The 24,554-nt window shown below is 33.0% G+C and overlaps 2 protein-coding genes across 2 annotated transcripts; one reads left to right on the forward strand and one right to left on the reverse strand.

Annotated features, from left to right (window-relative positions):
- Positions 1-274: 274 nt before the first annotated feature.
- LOC132636977 (CBL-interacting serine/threonine-protein kinase 24-like) lies at positions 275-12,261 on the forward strand. The gene is made up of 15 exons (XM_060354092.1): positions 275-426; positions 1,887-2,121; positions 3,093-3,155; positions 3,232-3,303; positions 4,277-4,384; positions 4,465-4,539; positions 4,644-4,697; positions 6,061-6,186; positions 6,795-6,884; positions 8,952-9,074; positions 9,232-9,351; positions 9,833-9,949; positions 11,076-11,132; positions 11,221-11,295; positions 11,683-12,261. Exons 2-15 carry the CDS (start codon positions 1,957-1,959, stop codon positions 11,776-11,778), a joined length of 1,341 nt encoding a protein of 446 aa, XP_060210075.1. The 5' UTR covers positions 275-426; positions 1,887-1,956; the 3' UTR covers positions 11,779-12,261.
- A 2,650-nt stretch (positions 12,262-14,911) lies between these two features.
- Positions 14,912-18,650, reverse strand: LOC132636978 (EIN3-binding F-box protein 1-like). The gene is made up of 2 exons (XM_060354093.1): positions 18,433-18,650; positions 14,912-17,455 (listed from the first exon to the last, which is right to left on the reverse strand). Exons 1-2 carry the CDS (start codon positions 18,455-18,457, stop codon positions 15,588-15,590), a joined length of 1,893 nt encoding a protein of 630 aa, XP_060210076.1. The 5' UTR covers positions 18,458-18,650; the 3' UTR covers positions 14,912-15,587.
- Between the last annotated feature and the right edge of the window lie 5,904 nt (positions 18,651-24,554).

The raw sequence follows: 24,554 nt of genomic DNA on the forward strand, positions 1-24,554 counted from the left end.
TTAAACAAACCTTTAAAAAATACTTCTAAGTATATTTTTCTCAAAAACAATTTTAAAAAAAATGCTTTTAGGCAAAAACTATTTCTGATACTCCCAAAAATCACTTATTTTATCTCAAAAGCTTGACTAAATAACTAACTTTTTTAAATTAAGCATTTATTAAAATAATAAGTACCGCTCGGCCAATACTCATAGTCAAACTTTAGATAAAATAATTTCACATTTTATCGTTATTATTCACCAATCAAACAACCAATAAAGTTATAAAAGAGATTTAAAGAGTTACCAACTTTAAAAGGTAACCAATCTATAAATAGAAATTTTGAACGGTTAAAAATTAACCAAATTATTCTTTCATTCTCCAAAAATATAAAATTACCTCACTAGCTCTGGCCATTTTCCTACCGGAACTCTTCCATTTTTACGGTAATAACCCCATCGGAAAATTACTTATTTCTATTTATCTTTTTATTATTTTTTTCCAAAAAAATTAAATTTGAAATCAAATTTAATTTGATCAACTTATTTCTCTCATTTGGTTTCTCTTTTTTCTACTTTATAAATTTTCGCTAAAAAAAAAAAAGGGAAAACTTATGTGGCTAGATTTATAAACAATACTGTACATTTGTGATAATTTTGTAATATTACAGTTGCAGTTTATGATCAGTTTTCAAAATATAATTTTTTCAAAATATAGAGCAATTTGTTGTGAAATTCTGTTTTTTTTTTTTTTTTATCTATTTTATACTTCATAAATTTTCGCCAAAAAAGAAAAAAAAAGGGTTTTTGTGGCTAGGTTTGTAAACAATACTGTACATTTGAAGTATTTTTTTTTTTTAATTTTATATAATAGCACATTTGCAAGTTTATAATCTATTGTAAAATTATGTTTTTTTTCTTTTTAATCTTTTTTCTGAGTTAATAAATTTTTCACAGAAAAAAAAAAGAAAAAGGAAAATTTCTGTGGCTAGATTTGTAAACAATACTGTACATTTGCAATAGTTTTTATAATAGTACATTTTCAAGTTTAAGATCAGTTCAAAATATAATTTTTTTGAATCAAAGCTGAATTTGTGAAAGTTTGCTTTTTATCTATTTATAGTTCATAAATTTTTGCTAAAAAAAAGTTTTTTTTTTTTGTGGCTAGGTTTGTAAACAATACTGTGCATTTACAATAATTTTTATAATAGTACATTTGCAAGTTTATGATCAGTTCAAAATATTATTTTTTGAATCAAAGCTGAATTTGTTGTGAAATTTTGCCTTTTTTAATCCTTTTCTAGTTCATAAATTGTCGCGCAAAAAAAAAAAAAAATTTTTGGTGGCTAGCTTTGTAAATAATAAATTGTATAATAGCAAATTTTCGAGTTTATGATCAGTTCAAAATATTAAATTTTCTAGTTGTAAATAGAGTTTATACCATCATATATGAGTATGTATTGGTTATTAATTTTTTTTTTTAGCCTGTGAAAAATTGTTTTTTTATTATGTGTGTGCATTTAAATATGTAATACATGATTGACTTGACTTGATTTAGATTATTGAGTAGCTTTTATTATGATTCAATTGACAGGTTTGTGTTGAGTTATGTTATTATTGGTTGCTTATGGCTAGATTTGTAAACAATTCCGTACATTTGCGATGTTTTTTTGAATAGTACATTTTCAAGTTTAAGATAAGTTTAAATTATAATTTATCCAGTTGTAATGGCAGAATTTTTCTCTTAATATAGAGTTTCTTCAATTATATGAGTATGTATTGGTTGTTAAGTTTTTTTTTTTTACCTGTGAAAAATTGCTTTTTTTATTATGTGTGTGCATTTAAACATGTGATACACATGATTGACTTGATTATTGATTTAGCTTTTATTATGATTTGATTGACAGGTTTGTGTTGAGCTAAGTTAAGTTATAGGTTGCTTTAGTTTGTGAATGTGTGGGAAATGAGTGTTGAAAAATGAAGAAAGTGAAGAGAAAGCTGGGGAAGTATGAACTTGGTAGAACTATTGGTGAAGGGACTTTTGCCAAAGTTAAGTTTGCGCGAAACACCGAGACTGGAGAGAATGTTGCCATTAAAGTCTTGGCGAAAAGCACCATTCTTAAGCACAAAATGGTTGAACAGGTACTAAAATGTACTTCTTTGTTTCAAAACTCTTGAGGTTTATGCGTCATTTGTCCTGTATTCTTTTTGTTTTGATGAACATTGGTGTTTCATATATCCTACATTTAAAGGTTGGAGCTTGATATTAGAAAAGTTATTTACCCGCAAGAGTGGCTCAGATGGTTGAGCATGGGGCTTTCATAATGGGTCGAGCTTGTCGCACGGGGCTTGCCTAGTGCGGGTTACCTCTTCTATGTGGTTTGCGAGCTATTGCACAGGAGTTGGGTTTACCCTGTGCGCACCCGAAGGGTAGTAGCTGCTGGTTCCCATGTCATAAAAAAAATAAAAAATAGAAAAGTTATTCAAATCGGTAAGTGATTATAGTCAAAACTAGGTCTGAGTTCACAGATCTCTTCTGTCGAACTCCAATAGGCGTTTTTTGATCTGCATTTAAATTTTGGAGCTTGATAAATTAGAGATGTTATTTCAAATTGGTAAGGGATTATTGTTAAAAGTATGTCTGAGTTCACAGATCTCTTTTGTCGAACTTCAGTAGGCTTTTCTGATCTGGTATGCAGCAAGAGTGTAACCATGACATTTTTCATGGTTGGACTATTAAGCTCACATTAAACATTGTAGTCGTGGCAGTGAGATCTGTTCTCAAAATTGAACTATGGGAATGTTCTTGGTGTCTGCGCTGAATTCAATTAGTGAACCTCAACATGTTATTCCATTGTTGAGTCAACAGTCAAATTTCAGTAAGTTGACGGATTTTTTAAGTTTCTGTGCGATGGCTGGAAACAGCTTAGTTGTGTAAAATAATGATCTTTAATGATATTGCATTTTGATTATCTATTTGCACTTGGAAATGGTTTTGTGTTAAGAGAGCACATTCGGGGGTCTGTATGTGATTATTGTTACTGTCCTTGTTCTTCTTCATCTCCGGCATTTTTGGCTGGACAATATTCTGACTTATTTGAGACGGTTTCCAGATCAAAAGAGAGATATCTATCATGAAAATTGTCAGACATCCTTGCATAGTTCGGCTTCACGAGGTAAAAAGAACACATGTATGCATTTTAGGAGTACTACTTTGAGTTTGGCTTATTGATTTTGTGTCTTTCCTTGTAGGTTTTAGCTAGTCAGACAAAAATATATATCATTCAGGAGTTTGTCACAGGAGGAGAGCTTTTTGATAAAATTGTAAGATTCCTTCAGAATTTTCAATAAGGTTTTTCCTTCTTTAAATCAGTAACTCTTGCAGACTTGCTGTTCCTTTCATATGATAATAAGTTGATAGCTTTCTATCTGATAATGACTGGAGGGGTAATCTGTAAATTAGAATAGAGGCACGACTGAGACACTATTGCAACTATGGAACGTGCTTATGACAAGTTTCTATGATTGATAATCTTCATTTATTAGGATAAGTTGTAGTTCGAGTCACGATCCATTATGGAGAATCTGTAAGTAGATAATGGAGTGATCAGCTGATATCGTTGGTGCATCGTATTGAATATTCACCCAGCAGTAGACTGGCAGAGTAATCTGTACAATGAGATATAGAGGCATAACTGAGATATCTCTCCTCTTTATCTGGAAAATAGAGGCATCTGACATATCAGAAAAAAGGAACTTCTGTATTCCCATAAATAGTAGTTCCAGGCCACGCTTTTATGTGAGATCTTGGATATCCGTTTCTTCACGCTGAAAGTAGTTTAAGAGTGTGTTGAATTGCCTTCTAGTAAGTCAAAATTCCATCTTGTCAAGATGTTCCACTAGCTAGGTCTTACCAGTCTTATTTTAAGCACGGGATAATGATTGGAAATTCTACAATTTAGCTTCAAATAAATTTTGCTCAGTCAGGAAGGACTCTAACCAGAAGGATTCTCTTAGCTTATTGAACTTTTGATGTTTTCTTTCATTATCCCTGAATAGTTGGTACTGAATGCATTCTGAACTTCTGTCCACAAAGGATGGACAGGAGACCTACTAGATCTAATCTTTGTTCCAGTTTCCAATTAGGCACTTCCATCTTTACTAATTTACTTAAGCTCATGGAACTTTGACCATTGTGGTTTACTTTGTCCTTCTTCCTTAATGAACTATTAATTTGTGATTGTCAAGATTTGGTGATGCATCTGCCCCTTCAATAATATTGTCACTCAATTTATAGGTTCATCTAGGTAGGCTTCCTGAGGATGAAGCAAGGCGGTACTTTCAACAACTCATAGATGCAATTGATCACTGTCACAGTAAGGGTGTTTACCACCGAGATCTGAAGGTTGGCAATTGCTGATGGGAAATCTGTTGTGAATATTATCTATTCTAATCTCTTAACTAATGTTGTTACTTGTCCTACAGCCTGAAAATTTGCTTCTTGATTTCCAAGGGAACTTAAAAGTTTCTGACTTTGGGCTTAGTGCATTGCCTCAACAAGTAAGCAGCATCTAATGTTAGTTGCATTAGATGGGGTATCTATTTTTGTTTCTTTCCTTGTTAATTTGAGCGTCTAAAAGGGCACTTACTCAAATCTCTAACAGGGAGTCGAGCTCCTCCATACCATTTGTGGGACTCCAAATTATGTTGCACCTGAGGTATGACCCATATGTAGTTTGAATCATTCAGTTATTTCTTAACAGTTCTTATGAGTGTTTGCTTCTTGTTTTGCATATGCAACCCCTCATTCTCCATTTGATTGGCCTGCTAAGAACCCTTTTCTTATCTATACTTCTATACCTTGAATTGTGAACTAAGAGGCAAAGATGTACTTTTATGTTTCTAGTCCTGGTTTAGTAATTAGTTCTGTTACAAGGAATCGTTTTTTCTTAGTTAGTAGCATTTTCATTCATGACATTTTCTTATGCATTGATATATCACTTGTGCCAGCTATATTTATTGCTTGGTTCCACCTAGATAAAGTCATATGGGCGATGAGGAATGCACCTTCACGTCATGGTTCTGTACTGACTGCTGCCTAAGCGAGGCGAAGCGCTTAGACGGTATTGCACCTAGCTCCAGCGTTTAGCCGCCAAAGGGAGGCTTTGACAACACTATGCTTAAGTTTACAAGTGGTGACTTCTCTCTTGTGCAAAAAAAAAAAAAAAAAAAAAAAAAGAGTAGTTTGTTAGTTTTAATACTTGTCAGTTCCACATTCTCTTTGGTCTTTACTGAAGGGTTGTGAGTTTGTTACCACATGCCGGTTACAGCTTCTCCATGACATTGCTGCTTTCCTGAAATCCTTATCGCACTTCATTCTTCCTAAATGCTACAGTTGTAAGATATTTAAGGAATAAAAAAAGAGGGTTTATATGAGAATCGGCTTTGAGGAATTTCTGGACTTAGCAAGATTTGGTTCTTTGCAAATGCTAGAAGTTCCAAAACCATGCTACAACTCAGCTCTGGAATCAGTTTTGCCTTGTCGAACTATGATTTCCCAATATCTTGTAAGAAAATGAAGTTTTTTTTGCTGAATAAGAAAATGAAGTTCCTAAAGGTTTTCAGGTTGATAGATTAGAAAATTAGGTCCTCTTAGCTATGTTCCCATGTCTTATGCATCTTCAATGAAGTCAACATTAATAAGTACCATCTGTATTTGTTTTATCTGCGAGGAGCTTGAATCAGAAAGAAGCTGAGAAGAGGGTTGGTTGTCTTCATTTTAATTCATTACCAACCCTTTTACCTAGCATGATCAATTAGATTTTGATTAGTCATCAAACAAGATTGAATCAGGATTTATTTCCCTTCCACGAGCCCTGTAGTAATGTACCTTCAAATCGTTGCAGTTAGCGTCAGTTACCTTTCTTTGGGTAACATCATAACCTTGTGCTCAGTTGTTTAATATAAGAGGTTTGCAGCAAGTTGAATTTGTCTGAACTATGTCAATTGCTGAACATATCTTAATTTGCTTAAGATGGTTTCTTATAGTAGCTGGCTTATTACTCTTAGTTAATCCTTCAGGTGTTAGGTAACCGAGGCTATGATGGTGCCGCTGCTGATGTGTGGTCATGTGGTATCATCCTTTATGTTCTGATGGCAGGATATCTTCCATTTGATGAGCCAGACCTTCATACATTGTATACGAAGGTAGATGCAGTAATCATGAGTTTGTATTGTGTTAAACAGAAGCATGGATAATTCTGTTAGGTGCTTCTCTATACAGTTGTCGGTGCTAATGATTAATTATGGGTCATATGAGGGACAAAGTTGGTTCTTTTCTATATTAGCAATATGCTGAGGGCGATTTGGTCTAAGATACCAGCCCTATCTCATATGTATTCTATTCATCTCTATTTAGGATTGAGGTGTAATTAGTTGATTGATATACTTTATTCTGTCCTCTGATCTCTGTTAAACACCAAGTGCTAAGGTAGCTTGAAGTGTGAAGGATAAGCTCTCTTTCACTTGGCATCGATCACACTGCTCTCATCAAGACACCGTAGTTCTGGATTTCTAATTTTATCTTCATCTGCATGAGTTTCCTCCTTGTGTTTCTTTTTTAAATTGTTATTTTGTTCTTTGTTTGGTTGTTTGTTTGTTGTTGTTAGATTGATTGGAGCTTTAAAAGTAGCTTGACATTTCTTGTAAGCGTACTATATGTTGAAGAAGTTTTTTGTTCTTGTACACGGCTTACTGTATGTTAATGTTATTATTTGTTCTCCACAAATTTCTTATTGGTTTTAATATTGAAACAGATCAATGCTGCTGAATTTTCCTGTCCATTTTGGTTTTCTCCTGGTGCAACATCATTGATACAAAAAATTATTGATCCAAATCCTCGGACTGTAAGTGCAGTGATATTTTTACCTCTGAAATTTATGGTATAGCATTGCATGTTGTCACTTAATTCGAATCTATTATAACCTAATGACATTAAACTTGAACTGGAAGAGATTTGAAGACAGTAGGCTACCTAGAATGGGATTTCCCGTCTGAATATGGAATATTCACAAGTGAAGTAGCAGAATGGAAATTTTGAAAATATATAGGAGACCTCAATCAAGTATGAAATCCGAATAACGCATGCATCCTTTAGACATGCTTTGTGTTTGATTTGGTCCAGCAGAGGAGTATGTCCTCATATCTTTTGGACAGAGTTTAAATCATTTGTTAGATATTGTCCAAAGAAAGAAAACATGATAGATGCTGCACCAATGATTTTCATGTGCTGGCATGAGATAGGACAATCCACCTCTCATGTGGGGATTGTGTTGAAGATTATTAAAGCTTAAGCTCTAAGATGAGACAGAGAGCTATAATTGAATACTTGGAAGCTTTTGAATTGGAAAAAGAATAGTTGGAAGATCCATTCTTCTTTCCACCATGATCCATGGTTGAGTTGTATGACTTATGTGACTTCTTGGTGCTGCTAACTATCTTTCGGGAGATGAAATTAGATACTTGCATTGAGAGCGGTGGATAGATCTTTGAAGAGATGACCTATTTGCAAAGATGTCTCATGTTCAGAATGTTATGTCAATCTTTAGATAAAATTCAGATATGTTTTTCTAATTTAATGTTCTGTTACTGGAAAGGCTAGTCTAATAAACACAAATCTCAACTGAAGATGACAAAAGTGAAGCTACTATTAGTTCCCTTATCATGCTAATTTGTGTGGTGGCCTCCTCTGCTGCTTTATCTCTTCGTCTTTTTTCTTTAGTTTTTTCAGTTCCACCTAAAGCCCAGCGTATTCAACTACCAAAGAAATACTTAACACTTTAAATGATGCTCACTATATGCACACTACATCTGCAATTAACAAAACTGCACCCAAAACTTCCTCAAGGGTTATCAAAAAAACTTCCTTACCTGAAGTGAACCCGAATTGTTTTTGTGTTTATAATTTTATCAAGAAGAAATATTCTTAGTTGTTCGTCACGATTTATGAAACAGCTAGGATGACTTTGATGAATAAGAATGAGAAGCCAATGAAAGAACTTCTCATACTTGCAGGGCATTGTTCTGCAGTAATATATATTATACTCTTTTCTTCTCTTTATCTAGATTCTTTCTAGTGGATGTCCCAAAATGCTCGATGCTAGTACATTTTTATAACTTCCACAAAATTCAAGAATTCAAATTCATTATTAACAACATACCCAGTGTAATCCCACGAGTGGGTCTGGGGAGGGTAGAGTGTATGCAAGCCTTACCCCTACCTTGGGAGGTAGAGAGGTTGTTTTCGATAGACCCTCGGCTCAAGAAAAAGCTAATGAAAGCAGTTTCGGAAAAAGAAGTCATGGAGAATGGAAGCAATTTGGAAAAGGAAGTCATGGCAAAATACTATAGGAAGCATGTCAAAGCATTTTGAAAAGGAACAATAGCTACAACAAAATAATACGAATATCGAAGTACAAAATATTGAAGTATAAACTTTTCAAATTATTATACTTTGATTTTATGTGATGTTTTCTCCATCAAACTAACTTTTTGGAACAATTACTTAATATATTTTTTTCTAATATAATGGTATAATATAAGTTAAATCAACATCTTAAGCTCGTTGTCCAATCAAATACTATGTAGAATATCGTGACACATTGCTGCGTTGAGAGGTAAAGCTAAGTTCAACTGAAAACATAAATATTATGAGTTTGGTTGCTCAACATGGATTAAAAATCCTTCCAGATCTCTTGGATTGGTTATAAAGATCCTTTTAAGGTCATTTCAAATGTGAGAAATGCTTTATGCTTGCCTTCTGCTCGTTCCTTGCTTTTTTTCAGTACAGAAGTGTTCCTCTTCTCATCTCTTTTTTCTGTTAATTTGTAAAGTTCAGTATAACTGGTACAGATTCAAGAGTCCTTTTGTTGTTTTCATAATGATTTATGTTAATCAGAGCCATGTACATGCAGCGGATCAAGATTGAAGGGATAAAACGAGACCCTTGGTTCCGGAAAAGCTACATGGCTGTTAGAGCTAAAGCAGACGAAGTAGTGAATCTTGATGATATCCGTGCTGTGTTCGATGACATTGAGGTTGAATCCTTGCCCATTTGTGCTTCTATTATGCTAACTAGTGTATCTGGATGATGAGAAGATGATCAAATTTATGAAAAGTTGTATATTCTTATAGATCAACTGAAGTATTTGGCTCCACTCTAGGTTTTGATATGCTCCATCTTCAATTATGCAGGATTCATTTGTAACTGAAAAATCTGAAAATAGTGACAGTGGCCCCTTGGTAATGAATGCGTTTGAGATGATAACACTATCTCAGGGATTGAATCTATCAGCCTTGTTTGACAGGCGTCAGGTACAACGATTAATTTAGTTCATGGACCAAAATAAACCAAACCGAAGTTCATCAGATTTTAGTTCATCTCCACTTCTCTGTTTCTTCTCTTTCTTTCTCCAGACTCTACCTTTTATGTTTTCTGTTTCAAGGATAGGAATTAGAATCTGATTGGAGATGTAAAATGTTTCCTTAATTTCTTAGTTAGTATGCCCTTAGGTTAATTACTCTCTCTATTTTTCATGTCCTTTTTCCCCCATTTTTCTTGTAGTCGGATCCAATGCTGCATAATGCCAACCTCTTCAAATCCAATTTTAGATCAAATATGTCCCGTTTTTATTTGTTATGAAACAATTGTGTCAGATATGATCCGAATAGCTTATAATTATAGGGAGTTAGGTATTAATGTTTCTACTTGTATAGTATGTCAACTTTTTGTCAAAGAAGGTTCGGTAACTTCCTTGTTATAATTAATAGCAATTGAATCTCTCCATTCTTGCAGGATTATGTCAAGCGTCAAACTCGATTTATTTCCCGCCAACCTGCTAAAGTCATCACTGCAAAGATTGAAGCAGCCGCAGAGTCGTTGGGTCTTAAGGTCCACACACGTAATTACAAGGTAGATTTCTAAATTTCTATATAATTCAGGGGCAAGGGATTGTGGCGTTCAAGCAGTTGAATTACTTTGAAGCAATGTTAGAATTGAATAGCCAGTATTCCATCTGATTAACTATGATTGCAACAATCTTCGACCTTTCTAAATTTCAAAAACTTTGTTTTCCTATATACCTCATCACATATAAATTTTCTGAAGTTTGATTTTCCTAAAAGTTGCAGTTCAAAAATACTGCTGCACCTTTTCTCCTTTTGATTGATAGAATACTGCTGGGGTTATTTTAAATTGTTGAGTTTGTTCAATTGAATAGGATGAATGCCAAATGGTTGGTACTAGGGGTAGGAAATATCATCGTCTTTCAAGACTTTCAAAGCTTCTTTAGTTTTGGAGTCTAGAGGGTTATTAGTGAGTACTATATTTGAAATTTCGGAAAACATTTATGGCCAGTCCTGGCCCCTCTTTTTGGGCTCCAATTGTAAGCAGAATTGATGGGATGTGCTTATTTTTGTCTCAAATGCTGGTATGGTAAATTTTTAACACAAATTTGGCAAGCCATACTTGTGGGCATGTGAATTTGCTTTGTCCCCTAGGGTCAGTATCACAAATACTAGCTTTGTTTTGTTAGTTATTTCTATATTCTTTGTGGCTCTTCATGCCAGTCTTGTGTAGGGATGAAGTGTTTGAGATTTTCTGTTAAAAAAGGTTTCAAATGTGTCAGGGGCAAGCCTTTTTTCTGTTCCCTTTGCAATAAGCTTGGCGAACTAAAAACATGTATTAATATCAGAGGCTACGCATTAATGTGTCCATTGATAAATAGCTGTTCCAGGATGGTCTTTCATGATTGTCATCTGCCAATTGTACAAACGTGTAATCCCCTTGAACTGAGTGCTGCGGCTGAAAAAATGTGTGATTATAAAATGATATATTACTGCTTAATCATTGTCTCTCCTCTGGAAATGGTTTGCTTGCTACACAAACTTGAAGGCAAAGTTTGTTCTACCCTTCCGGACATTGGGAAGATGTTGCATATTTGTGGTTCTACGATCATATTTTTAAACCGCAAAACATAGCCTTGATTATTTTTTTTTAATTGAATTGGTGATTTGTTGAACCACTATTCTTATTGCAGATAAGAATTGAGGGGTTAACGGCAAATAAGGCCGGTCAATTTGCTGTCGTGATGGAGGTAACTTTCATGCTTCATAAACTAGTAATTCATCATAAGATTGTTGTTTCTTATTTTCATTTGACCACCCTTTCTTTAATTTGTGAAGGTTTACGAAGTAGCCCCCTCCCTTTTTATGGTTGATGTCAGAAAGGCTGCTGGAGACACCCTTGAATATCACAAGGTCTGCTCCTACACTCAACTTTTACTATCCCTCTGTCCCAAATTATGTGGCACACTTTCCTTTTAGTTTGTCTAAAAAGGGATGTTACCTTTCTACATTTAGAAACAATTCAACTTGAGACTTATCATTTTACCCTTAATGAGATGATTTATGACCACACAAATGTCTAGGACATGTTTTGGTGTACAAAGTTTTAAAAGTTTTGCTTTCATTCTTAAACTCCATGCCTGTTCAAATAGTACCGCATAAATTGGGACAAATTGAGTTATACATAGTTTTTCACTCTGGCTTGCATTACAATTCTTATATTTTAGCATCTTTAAGGATTTCTATGAAGCATGAAGCTTGAAACTGGTTAACGGACCTTTGTTAAATGTGCATTTGCAGTTCTACAAGACCTTCTGCTCGAAAATTGACGACATCATTTGGAAACCAAAGGAGGGCATGTCAAATGCTGTTCTGCTTAGGACAATGACTCGCTGAACCGGATTTCAATCTCTGGAAATGAAGTGAATCACTAAGCAGTATGATGCGTTCAGAAGATGTTCAAATTTTGCTGCTCGTGCCTTGTTTTGCACGCTAACATCGTCGTGTTGGTACTGTGTCTAGTGTGGTTTCATGTGGTGAATTCACACTTGACCATCTGCACCCGCTCTAAATCTTTGTAATTGCATGTCTTACTGTTTAATCTTGGTCTTATTGTATATAAATATGTGTTAAACTTCCAAGACATCTTCCAGTAAGATGGCAACTACATATCTTAAGTGCTATGCCATGGAGTTGACAACTAAGTATATGCAACTAGTAAATAGGACCAGCCATGTTTTCTTTTTCTTTTTGCAACCAAGGCATCACACCCTTAATTCTTCACCAAAGAGAAGGGTGCCTCATTGGTATGATTGTGTGGAATTGAGTGTTCTTTACCTCTCATGAACTAATATTGGTTCCCCATTACTTCATTTGATTCGAGCTCTCTACCAGTCCGGGAATGAGGTAGATTACTTTTAAGTGCTGAGCATACCTGGCTCGTCGCGATTCAGTGTTTGGAATTCTTGAAATGGGCTTTCATTTCCCAGCTTCTTTGTCCGGTCAGTGTATTCTTGAAAGAAGCCATGCAAGCTCTGCTGTAGTTATAATTGATGAGCTAGTACATAACGGTATTTTCTGTACGTAAGATTGAATCCCTGTTTTAAGGTGAAACAGAAGTGTAGATCTTTATCTTCCTATGACACTCTTTTGATTTCGTGTCTCCTCTGAATTCGAGGAGCCTTCGCTCCTAAGCAGGGGCAGATCCAATCTTTTGACATGAGTTCATCTAAATTCAATATTTTCGAGGTAAAATATAGATTTTAAGTGGAAATACACAAGAAGTAAAATAAGTTTAGTGCTAGAAGGTGGTAGTATTTTCATATACCCTACATTAGAACAAGCGTCAATCGTCAAACTATATATTTGATAAACTCGATGGACATCTAAGAAAACGATGAATCGGAAAAAATTAGTAAAAAGAAAAGAAGAGGAGAATCGATTTCTCCTTTGGTTCTTGTTGTGAGAAACTAGATGAACATAAAAATAATTTGGTTGGGCACTAATTGTTGAAGCCACCATCCGTTTGGGAATATAGATTTTTGGTTGGTGAAGAATTAATTAAGACTTGAGGGTCTCCAAATAATTTGACAAGTCAAATACACTTGTGAGGTCATTTTTGTACCTTAATCCCATAATAGCATGTAGTGAGAATTTGAAAAGCTAAAAGGAGAATACTAATAATAATACTCTTATTTTGTTGAGGAGTTAGTTTCAGCATATGGTCATTAAAATAATTAAACTTTATTTACTATAACAATAGAGTTACATATAATTTTGCCACATCAAAATAACTAAAGCTTAATGTTATGATACATAAAAATCAATGATTGTACGTAAAATAACCATTTCATTATGCGTACACTCTTAGTCTCATGATATGGTTTTTAATTAACACCTCATTTGTTAGGACTACTCCCTTCGTTTCATTTCACGTGTCAAGCATAAAATTTAAGTAAGTAAAGAAGATATTTTGATCTTATGATCTTAAACTAAAGATTTATGTAACGTATCAAAATGTCCTTTAAAATTTTATAATCAAACATATCATGTGAGATATTAAAATAAAAGAATTACTAAATATAAAAAGTGACATAATTTTTAATCAGACGAAACAAAAGTAAGACTGATAAACAAAGCGCGTACTATAATTTGTGGAAAGCTCTCCACAAGTTATTCGAAAAAGACTGATCCAATATGCTATGTACCTCTACTTTTGACTTTAAAAAAGCTGAAGAAAGAGACAAAGTTCACCAAAAATATAAGTTAATTAAAACATATTACTAAAATTTGGGTCAGTACTGGACCTACATGTTCAGTCCATTGAATCTGCTAAGTCCAATCCATTGAATCTTGCATTATACACAGATACATCAAAAGAAAGAAATAGAAGCCAAGAACTATCAATCACTTGTTGGAATGCATTCAAAACTTTTGACATTTCATGAATTTATCTAAAGTTGATCTCAGAGTTTCAAACACAGTGGCTGGTCGTACAAATAATTGGCATTATAATGGTATTTTAATAATGGGATAGTAGGTAACTCACCTTATTTATATTTTTATAATCGTGATATTCGAGCAAATTTACACGCGTATTGGAGCAACTTTACACGCATATTGAGTCATTGACTATGTTTCTTTTGAGTCGAGGATCTATCGAAAACAACCTCTCTTGCCCACAAAGGTAGAGGTAAGATCTGCGTATATCCTATCTTCTCCAGACCTCACTTATGGAATTACACTAGGTATGTTGTTATTGCCACACGTATATCGACTATTTCCACGAGTATCTGTTACCTCCCACCAGTGCATGTGCACGATTTATGTTACCTCACGCCAGCACATATATCGGGTATCCTTATCTAAATCACCTACTATCATTGAGATTTGATCTTGTGACTTCATGATTCTCAACTCACTTCATTGATCACTAGGCTATACCCTTGACTGCAGGCAACTCACATTATTTCTCGGGTTATTAATCTCACCTTATACAAACTCACTTCATTGATCACATGCCACATTGGATGTAGGTAACTTGCATAATTTTTTAAGTTATTAATCTTACCTTTTTCGACTAATTACCTATAGTTATCAAGAACACCAAAATGATCCAAGGCCTCAAATTTCGACTTAGGCTTTTGACATATTTTATTCTCCATCTCACAGAAAAACATCAGTTAGCATTTACAAGTGGTTCCATTCATGGTATTTAGTGTTGACAAAGCATCAAATGGATAACATTAAAGGAGGACATATTCTTTAACAAAAATGGAACAAAATAACAGACATAAACACAATTCAAAACAAACTTCCACTTTCATTACATAAATGATAAAACATATATAGTTGACTCATCTACGTAATAGACGCTTGAGAACACGTGTAAAAACTTTTCCAAAATTGAGCAGGAGATATCTAATATGAACACTTTATCATGTGTTTAGGCGCTGATCTACTGTAATTCGAGTATCTAAATAAAATTTACTCACAAGTTTAAGGAGTTGTCGATGTAAAATAAACAAAATTCAAAACAAACTACCACTTCATTATATAAAAACATAGTTGCAGAGTACAATTCTGAACATATGGAACCTGCTAGAAATAGGATATTGATAATCCTATCAAAAACTAGGACTTGGTAAGGGGGAAAAAACAACCCTAGGTAAGGTTGTAATGGCCAAGCCCCTAAATAACAGGCACCACACTAAACAGAAATTGCTCAAAGCAACTAAAGTCTAAAGACACAAAGTAGATACTTTATTTGCTACGAACAATGAAGACTCTTTTAACATAGTAATAAACCTAATAAAACTGTCTGATTCTGCAATGTAGCAAGCACCAAGGAGGCAAATGCATGAATGAATCTTGTCCGTCGATGTTTTAGCTTGAGCTGAATGATTCAAATCGCCTGATTTTTCGAGGAGCAACACGAGTGAAAATTTTAATATCAGTACTAGGTGACTGTATTCTCAGGAAACCATGGCTGTGAAAAATGTCCGAAACAAGCTTCGATTTGATGAAGCCTGCAAAAAAATAGTGGAAAAAAGTTTTTCACCATAGCCTCCCGGAAAACAACCGAGACACTGAAGTATCATATGGCCCCGAATATATTACGGGGTAAAAAGACAACACTCATGTTTGCTTCTGTAATTGCCAGGCTGAATGAACCAAAATAGCTTTCTGCTCGTTCTCTCGATGGTTTAGGAGAGAATATCACATCTCCACAAGTCCTCCACAAGAAGCTCGACTGAGCTGCAACCAACGGAGCAATGTTGGAGATTCAAACCAAGTAGATTCTCCCCCAACTTTTTAAGCGAAGGAACACTTTTGTTTGATACCATCGAGCAACCTGATAAAGAAAGGACCTGCAAATTCACTTGCACTCCACGGGATAAAGCAGCTACACCAGAATCAGTTATGGCACACTTAGAAACATCAAGATCATTAAGTAACGGGCAATATTCAGCAATTGCCACCAAACTTGCGTCGGTAACCTTCCTGCATCCATCAAGATTAAGCAATTCAAAGGCCGCTCCATGTCGCCTAGCTAATGAAAATACCACTTGATCGGTCAAGTTCAGGCAGTCGCTAAGATTCACCTTAACAAGTCCTTCACAACTCTCCAAAAGTGGGAGAAGACCAGCGTCCGTTATTCCACAAAGCCCGCTGAGATCTAATTGATGCAGTTTTGGGCAAAGCTTACCAACCATAGCTAAGCTAGTGCTCCCGAATCCCGGACAGCTTCGGATAGACAAGCATTTAAGAGATTCACACGGAGACAACAAGGAAGTTTCTAGAACTAGATCTTTAATTCCCATGCATTTCACTAAGGAAAGAGACTTTAACTTCATGCAGTTTGAAACTGCATTAAGGATACCTGTCTGGGTAATTCTATTGCACTCCTCCAAGTTTAAGCTCTCAAGCGATCCAGCCTCTTTAGCAAAAGCAACAAGTCCAGCATCGGAAACAAAGCAACATTTGCGAATGCACATATGTTTGAGACTCGGGCAACCCTTTCCCACTGCTTCAAGACCGACATCCGTGGCTCCCCGGCATAATGTGATTGTCAAAGAAACCAGAGACTCGAGACCTCGAGCATTACCCATGACCCAAAATCCCTTCTGACTCACGTTACGTAGTGAACTAAGATTAAGATTTGTAATCAGCTTGCCGTAGTGACCAATGACGGCAAGCGAGAAATCTGTGATATTTAGACCGTGTAGTTTCACTTTTGTCAACATTGAAGTACCTGATGATAAAAGACTAGCAACTCCTTGATCGCCGACAAGTGGACAGTCCTTAATCGTAAGAGACTGTAGTTTGGTGCAATGTTTTCCAATAGCTTGCAAGCCTTCATTCCCAATACTCGGACAAGATTCGATTGTCAAAGAAGTCAAGCTCGGGCAGTTCTCTGCTATTGCAACAAGACCCTTGTTGGAAATCGAAGGGCATTGGCTTAGATCTAGCTTTTCTAATGAATGGCATTCCCTTGCAATCTCCAAAAGACTTTCGTCTCCAATAAATGGAACGTTCCACAATGATAGGACCCTGAGAGAAGGACAACCATGCGCGATTGCGGATAGACCAAGATTAGTAATACCACGAACCGAGTTGCTTCCACGGACGGAAAGCTTTCCTAATCCCCCACGGGTAGAAGTCCCAACTGCAATTGCAGCAAGTCTAACATCAGTAGCTTTCTTTCCTTCTACACACCTAGTAAGATATCCATCACATTCTACTTCAAGATCTTCATCTTTAGAGATCATTGTTGTGTCATTCAAGCAAATTTCGGAGTTACGTAAGCTACTCAACAACATAAGCCACCGCTTAGAAACACAAGCTGCTGCACCCCTTTCTTTGCCTCCGGGCAATCGTCTGAGGATCTCAAATAGGCATTCATCAGGAAGAATTTCAACAGACGGATCCTTTGATCGGTCTCCAACAACAAACGGGCCACTAATGCGGGCCCTCTTCTTAGGAGGGCAGTAAACTTCAGCATGACCCAAAGACAACATGAGACCCAAATCTGCAGAACATAAAGATCCGCCGGAATAGAATTCATCATCACCTGAAATCCAAGGAGCAAGTCTATTGTCAGCTATAATTTCCTATAGCATACTAAAATTTCTCTTATGAAAGAATTTACAAATGTAAGTACAACTAAGTTAGGTTATTTGCAAAGAATTAAAAGAAAAACAATTATCACATGTGAATTGAAGCTTTAGATTTACCTACTAGGTACAAATTTTCAGATCAGATAATTAAAGAAACTCTAGATTCATTCTTATCCACAGTTTCTTCAACAAATTACCTATCTTTATTATAGATTCAGAACATAAGAGTTAAGACTAATAAAGATCTATCAAACACAGAAAGTCTAGATTAAATTAATCTCCAAAGCCAAAAATATAGTCTTTTCATTTTCTTTTTTTTTTTCCTTTTTATCCAGTTCAGTAAATTAATGCTCATATATCATCACAACAATCAAGAACTTGTACAGAAACTGTAGCTACACTTAAAATTCATATCAACAATGATGAACCTATACAGATTTATACACTATATTCATGATAAATAGTAGCAAATGATTGGAGCTAAACATAAAAAATTCATTTCCATTTCAGTAAATTAATAATCATATTCATCTCAATACTCAACAATCATGCACCACTACAGAATTATAGACTCTATTCATGATGAATAAATTATTGGAACTAAACCTAAAATTCATCTCAATAATCATCCATCCATATCATGATTCAAATTTTTTTTTTTTTAAAAAAGGAACTAAACCTAAAATTCATTTTTAATCTGAATTCATTAAGGACAACCCATAATTAAAAAAAAAAAACATTTTTAACCTCAAATTCAGTATGAACAAACCATAAATTTAAAAAAAAAAAAAATTAACCTCAATTCATTGTAATATGAACAACCCATAACTTTTAAAAAAATCATTTGTAACCTAAATTAATTGTAATATGAACAACCCATAACTTAAAAAAACAAGAACTTCAGAAAACAGGAAAAAAAATGAAAACTCACCACTATAATTAACAAGAGTAGGCATATTTGCTCTTCAAAAACAAAACCCCAAATTGTAGAACAAAAAAGATTTGATTTTTAACCAATATTTGCATTCCAAATGAAAAAAATCCAATTTTTTTGCAAGAACCCTATAAGTAGGGCAAAAAAAAGAGAGATATTATAAGGTTATTTAGAGAGAAAGAATGGTTTTTTTTTTTTTTTGGTTTAGAAAACAGTTATGTGGGTATTGTGACATATATATAAATTATGATTTGACAAATTAAATGTATTTGGTAAGTTCAATGAATCATTCCCTAAAACTGGTATTTCCAGTTTATTCTTCAAAGCTAAGCCACTTGTACTTCCTGTTACCGGTTACTGATTGCACCTGTTTTTTTGTTTTTTTTTTTAGTTTAAACACTTCTTTTAGTTTCTTTCTGCAAGTAGAATTTAGAAGGGAAAAAAAATAGAATATGGAAATTGATAAATATATCTCAATGGTGGAATTACAGTGGATATGTATTATTGTTGTTGTTGTTTTTTCTTTTTTTTTTGTTTCGGTTATCGTTTTATTATTGTTGCTAATGTTCTTTTTTGTCCAATATTTTTTGCATGGATTCTTCATTATATGTACTTTTTGTATTGATTTAACTAATAACTCTGTTATTATTTTATTCTATTCATTTAGATCTACTAAATCATAAAATAAAAATTTTATATTTAAAAAATAATAATTGATGGGTATTACAAATTAAAATTATTGGGTATTACAATGATTACAATTCAGTTTTTTTTTTCTTGTTGTTACAAAACAGAAAAAGTTGATATTTACATCTTTCCTTTCCTAATACCACAATAATTGGTATTAAAATAATAAACAGAATAACAAATGGAAAAGTAGTTTTTGAGAACATGTTTATATGGTTAAATTTTGCATTTGTTAGTTTTCTAAATAAAAATTTGGTACGTATAAAACTTCATTTTTATTTGAAATTGGAAATCTACGAATGCAAAAGACTATATTTACTTTCCCTCTTACTATAATTGTATTGGATATGAATTATCTTTTACTCATTTAATACTCGAAATTTCCCTTTATATTTATTAAATAATTGATATTGCAACGTTAAATCTTTTTCATAAACAAATTTTCCCATAACAATCTTTTTCTGAGTTTATGTTCTTTGGCTTGATATAATAAATAATTAACTTTTTGTGCATTTCGGTTAGAATGCAAAATAACAAGTAACTCTCTTTATGAAGTCTCGTATGATATAATATATAATATCCTGAAAAATAAAACAATTAGCTCTTTAAGTTTAAATTTTACTATTAATGTAAAAATTATTTACAAGTATATATAACATTTTTTTCCAAAATAACAAGTGTATATAATTTATATACGTTTTGTTTGGACAAGTTGCATTCAAGAGTAATTCGAACTATTTCAAAGTACAGCTCATGAATAGAATTGCCACGTGGATTGACAAGTATTTGTCATGATGAAGTGTTAGTTTTTTTTTTTAATTATTATTGTTACTCCCTCGATCTCAATTTATATAGCATCATTTGACTAGATACAAAATTTAAGAAAGAAAACAAGATTTTTAAAATTTGTGATTCAAAATAAGTCTTAGATATTTATGTGATTATGAATCATCTTATAAAGTTAAATTATTTTTAAATATAGAAAACTAACAGTCTTTTTGTGGCAGATTAAAAAAGAACATTCTTTTTGTGACAGATTAAAAAGAAAATGTGTCACATAAATTAGAATAGATGAATTACTAGCTTGCATTTTGCAGTACAGTGAACGTGTCCTTGAAAATTAAAAAAGAAAAGGGAAAAATGGACAAAGATAATGCAACTTGGCAAATGGCTACTTTTTAAAAACGTTTTAATCAACTTTCAATTAACAAAACCCGTATTAATTAAGATTGAATCACGAAATGCCACTCACGTCTAAAACTTTTTTTTTTTTTCATTTTATGCTTTTAAAAATGAATTTTTTTTTTTGTTGCCAAACAATTTAATTTTGTGGTCATATATTGACAATTGTTGCAAAAAATACTTTTAGCAACAACAAAAAAGTTATTGCACACCGTTGCAATCACAGTGGTTAGGAAAAGTTTATGCAACAATAAAAAAGTGTTGTTGCCAAAAGTACTTTTTACAACTATAGTTAATACTATGACAACAAAAAAAATATTGGTAAATATCTTCTTTCTCGTAGTGAATTCGATGTCGCCTCATAATATACTCACGGAAAAAGCGCTTTCTAACACAATTTTTTTATTCTAGACTAGATTGTCTACTTAAATATGGAAAAGTAGCTTGAAATTATTAGTTGCCCTTTAGATTTCTATGGGTTGACATCATGATTCATGACCTATATATAATGGGGCCAAAAGGGACTTTAATTACATGAATGAACGTACAATTGATAAATACGTCTCAATTAAGTGAACCATTTTTGGAAATTTCTTTAATTTGTTAAAATCTTTAAAACACAAGTTGTAATAATCAACAACAGTTAATAGTCATCTTTTGGTCTTATTCTAAAATGTATGTCTCAATTCCATAGAAGTTTGTTGCTTTGACAATTGGATACCTTTAAATAGCTTTCATCTTTTCGACTTTGTACGTAGGGCGCACAAAAAAAAAAAAAAAACTCTTTATCTCTACTTCTTTTTAGTTTTGCATTTGATGTTCGATATTCGTATTAAAGCCCGATTAAATTAATATTCAACAGGGAAGTCTCACTTTAGAAGGTAAAGTGTTCTCTAACAAAGATGATTTCATACAAATATGGCTCGAACCTGAAATATTTGATTAAAGAAGAAGTAACTAGTATATATAGATTAATATGCATGAAAGCTAAACCCTAATTAATAACTAAATCTTACATAATTAATCACTACATAACTAACTTTGCATTACCCTAATTATCAACCAATCGATCCTATAATACTTATCAGCTATTTTCAATCGGCTAATCCAAACGGCTCTATCTAGTACTTGACCGGATTACAACAAAATCATGATTCATGAATGTTAACGTAAATTTAAGACTATTTCGTAGTATGTCATGCTAATTAAAGTAGGGCTCCTATGGACATATATTATTTTTGTTCAATACTTTTAATAAAAGAAGTTTTGCTACAATTGGGAAAGGGGTATATATAGAAGTGCAAATATACAATGAATTTGCTATTAATGGTGTCGACAAAAAGTTAATGGATAAATCCATTGCATGGCTCGAAATAAGTCAAAATTTTGTCAAAACCATACATTACGTACATCATAACGTTTTGTTTATGAATTAGTCAAAATTGCACCTTCTTGAATCTGTTTCGTAGTTGTTTCCCCTTTTATACTTTTCAATTGGGACCAATAATGTTATTTACTTTTCCTTTGGACAAAAGGTATTCCAAGCAAAAGAACTTCACATTTTCCTCCTTACCGTTCAAACTTGAAATATGAATTTGAAATTTGAAAAAATAGATTTTTGGAGTTTTTTATGTTTTTCATTCGTAGCTTCAATTTTGTTTTCATGTCCAAATATAATTTTAACTTCCGAATACTCTTTTTCAACTTAATTTTAAATTGACCGTTTGTCAAATCTCAATCAAATCATGTCAGAATACCTAGTGAACTTTCCAATTTCTTTTCTCCATTTTATTTGTGATTCTTGTAAACGGTAGCATTAACCACTTGTAATTTGTATTCACGAAAAAAAAAGTAATAAAATTATCTATGAATATCTGGATTCCCTTAATAACACTTACTGAGTCCTAACTCCTAAATCATCGTCATTATCATTAAAGGATATGGTGGAATAATTGAAATTCTCTCACTTTTAATCAAAGGGATAGGATTCAAGCCTGAAGATGGAGAAACTTATGATCCTATCGAGTCTACGCAATGTGAATTTAAATTAATCGAATTAATGTATTACAAAAATTTGATGTCCATAGACAAAACCGCATTTTTTTTGTATAATCATTTATATTCAAAATTTACTGGCCCAACTAATTCGTACTAATATTAAAGACGTGAGCATTCCCTGACAGAAATGATTAAAATCTTAAACTAATGATTGAGAGATCCGAAAGTTGTTTAGAGGAGTAAACGAAAATGGTGGATGCTTTTCTGTACCTAATCCATGAGAAAGAAGATTACGAAAGTTAACATGTCAAGCTATTATGGATGTTAAATGATTATACAAAATTCACAATTCATTTATACTGCTAGTTCATAATTTATTAGATGTACATATTCTCAAAGGGGTTGAATAAACCTAATTCGCTTCTTCAAGCTCCACCCTTTCTTTTAATATAATCAATAAACATCGCTAATGAGTGAATATTTATATATATATATATATATATATATATATATATATATATATATATATATATATATATATATATATATATATATAATCTAAATTAAAATTATTGAGTTTTATCGTATACTGTACATCCGCCTCTGGTCTCTGACACGACACTGGAATCAGAAATCAGAACCAAACTAACCAAATTGAACCGACATTTTCTAAAAAAAGATGCATGCATGGTTCTTATTTATTTTGAACCTAACAATATTATATGCAAGAGCTTTGGTTGGGTTCACATTTGTACAGAATGTATGCCACACATCATGAGCTATGTACCAACCTTAGCTATAAGGACTATATATACTAGCTAGTACTTCACGTAAACTTTTGAATTTTTATGTCTATGTGCATGTATATTGGGAGGATCATTCTAGACTTAATGCATATAGAGACTGCTTACCTAATGACTATGATGAATTTTGATTGCAACTTGCAACCATCATCAAATTTAACATTTGTGTTTTAGATATATATGGATTTAACTTATATTTACTCATGTGTAATGATTTTTTTATGCTATTAGTGTAATTTAACTTGGTGTAGCATTATTTATCGCTTACTTTTAGAGATGATTGACAGTTTAAACTTTTATGAGCACAGTTACTATAGTAATCTTTTGGATGACATGATAATAATGTAAAAAAAAAAAAAAAAAACAATGTCAAGCGTGAACTATGATGAGTGAAAGTGTTAAAATAGAATAAGCTAGACCTAAAATGGTATGGGAAAACGAAATTGTTTCCAATAGCTTATAATCTTTTGGGATTCGTACAAACTAAGCGAAAGATAGAGCATGTCAGGAAAAAAAAAAAAAGATCATATGGGCGATATCAATTAGTTGGACATATATGTTTTAGTCTATGTTATCTATAAGTACTTTCATTTTAGGTCTTATGCTTTGCGGAAGTCTTTAGGAGATTTTTGCTAGTAAATTTTTTTATAGAAAACTTCAATTACTTCTTATTTTTGTTTTGTATAGTGTCGGTCTAAGATAAATTTAAAATGGAAATAAATAGTTGTGAGAATTCATATGACCAACTCAAATAATTTAAATTATTTTGTTGCCGACGAATATTACCTGATATCTAAAGAAGGATAAAAGGATGAGTTTATTATTCATCGAGTTTCAAATCGTGTGCAACTATCTCTCGAGAATTTCTTAACAAGGGAATGAGAAATGAGCAAGTAGAAAGAGGTGCATGCATTTTATATAGGAAAAAAGGAAATTATTCCTCAACCTATGGGGATATATGATAAAATGAAATAAACTGTAAAGCAGGTGGTGAGAGCAGTGCATTGAATGCGAGTCATTTGCTTGTAAGAGATTGATAGCCAAATTGCAGGTTTTAATACTTTTAAAACCAAACAATGCCAGTTCAGCATCAACTAATTAACACATTAATCAATTAAAATTAAATGATGAACAAGACAAAAACTAGGTTGGACGGTAATCTATTCATATAATAATAATATGCTAAAAGATATTTTAATTCTCAAGCAATGGAAATTACATGGAGATTAGCCCACGACCTTGATCAAATGAAAAGAGTGTAACACATGATGAGTGGATTATGAATTTAAATCTTGCATTAAAAAACGAATTAGTGTAATGGATAACTCTTGTCTCTAAATAATAAAATTCGTTGTCAATCTTATTTAGTGACGATTTTTTTGAAAAAAAATATATATGTTAGCAACGAGGTACTTAACAATGAATTTCGTAGTTAATTACTGTTTTATT

Source organism: Lycium barbarum, chromosome 4 (assembly GCF_019175385.1).
Source record: "Lycium barbarum isolate Lr01 chromosome 4, ASM1917538v2, whole genome shotgun sequence".
Classification (NCBI taxonomy): Eukaryota; Viridiplantae; Streptophyta; class Magnoliopsida; order Solanales; family Solanaceae; genus Lycium; species Lycium barbarum.

Excerpts from the sequence above, each read along its gene's own strand:
- LOC132636977 (XM_060354092.1), top strand. The coding sequence starts at position 1,957 with ATGAAGAAAGTGAAGAGAAAGCTGGGGAAGTATGAACTTGGTAGAACT. Across the intron at positions 3,304-4,276 it reads GAGAGCTTTTTGATAAAATT|GTTCATCTAGGTAGGCTTCC; the intron begins GTAAGATTCCTT and ends CTCAATTTATAG. Across the intron at positions 4,385-4,464 it reads TTTACCACCGAGATCTGAAG|CCTGAAAATTTGCTTCTTGA; the intron begins GTTGGCAATTGC and ends CTTGTCCTACAG.
- LOC132636978 (XM_060354093.1), bottom strand. The coding sequence starts at position 18,457 with ATGCCTACTCTTGTTAATTATAGTG. Across the intron at positions 17,456-18,432 it reads TACTCTTGTTAATTATAGTG|GTGATGATGAATTCTATTCC; the intron begins GTGAGTTTTCAT and ends CTTGGATTTCAG.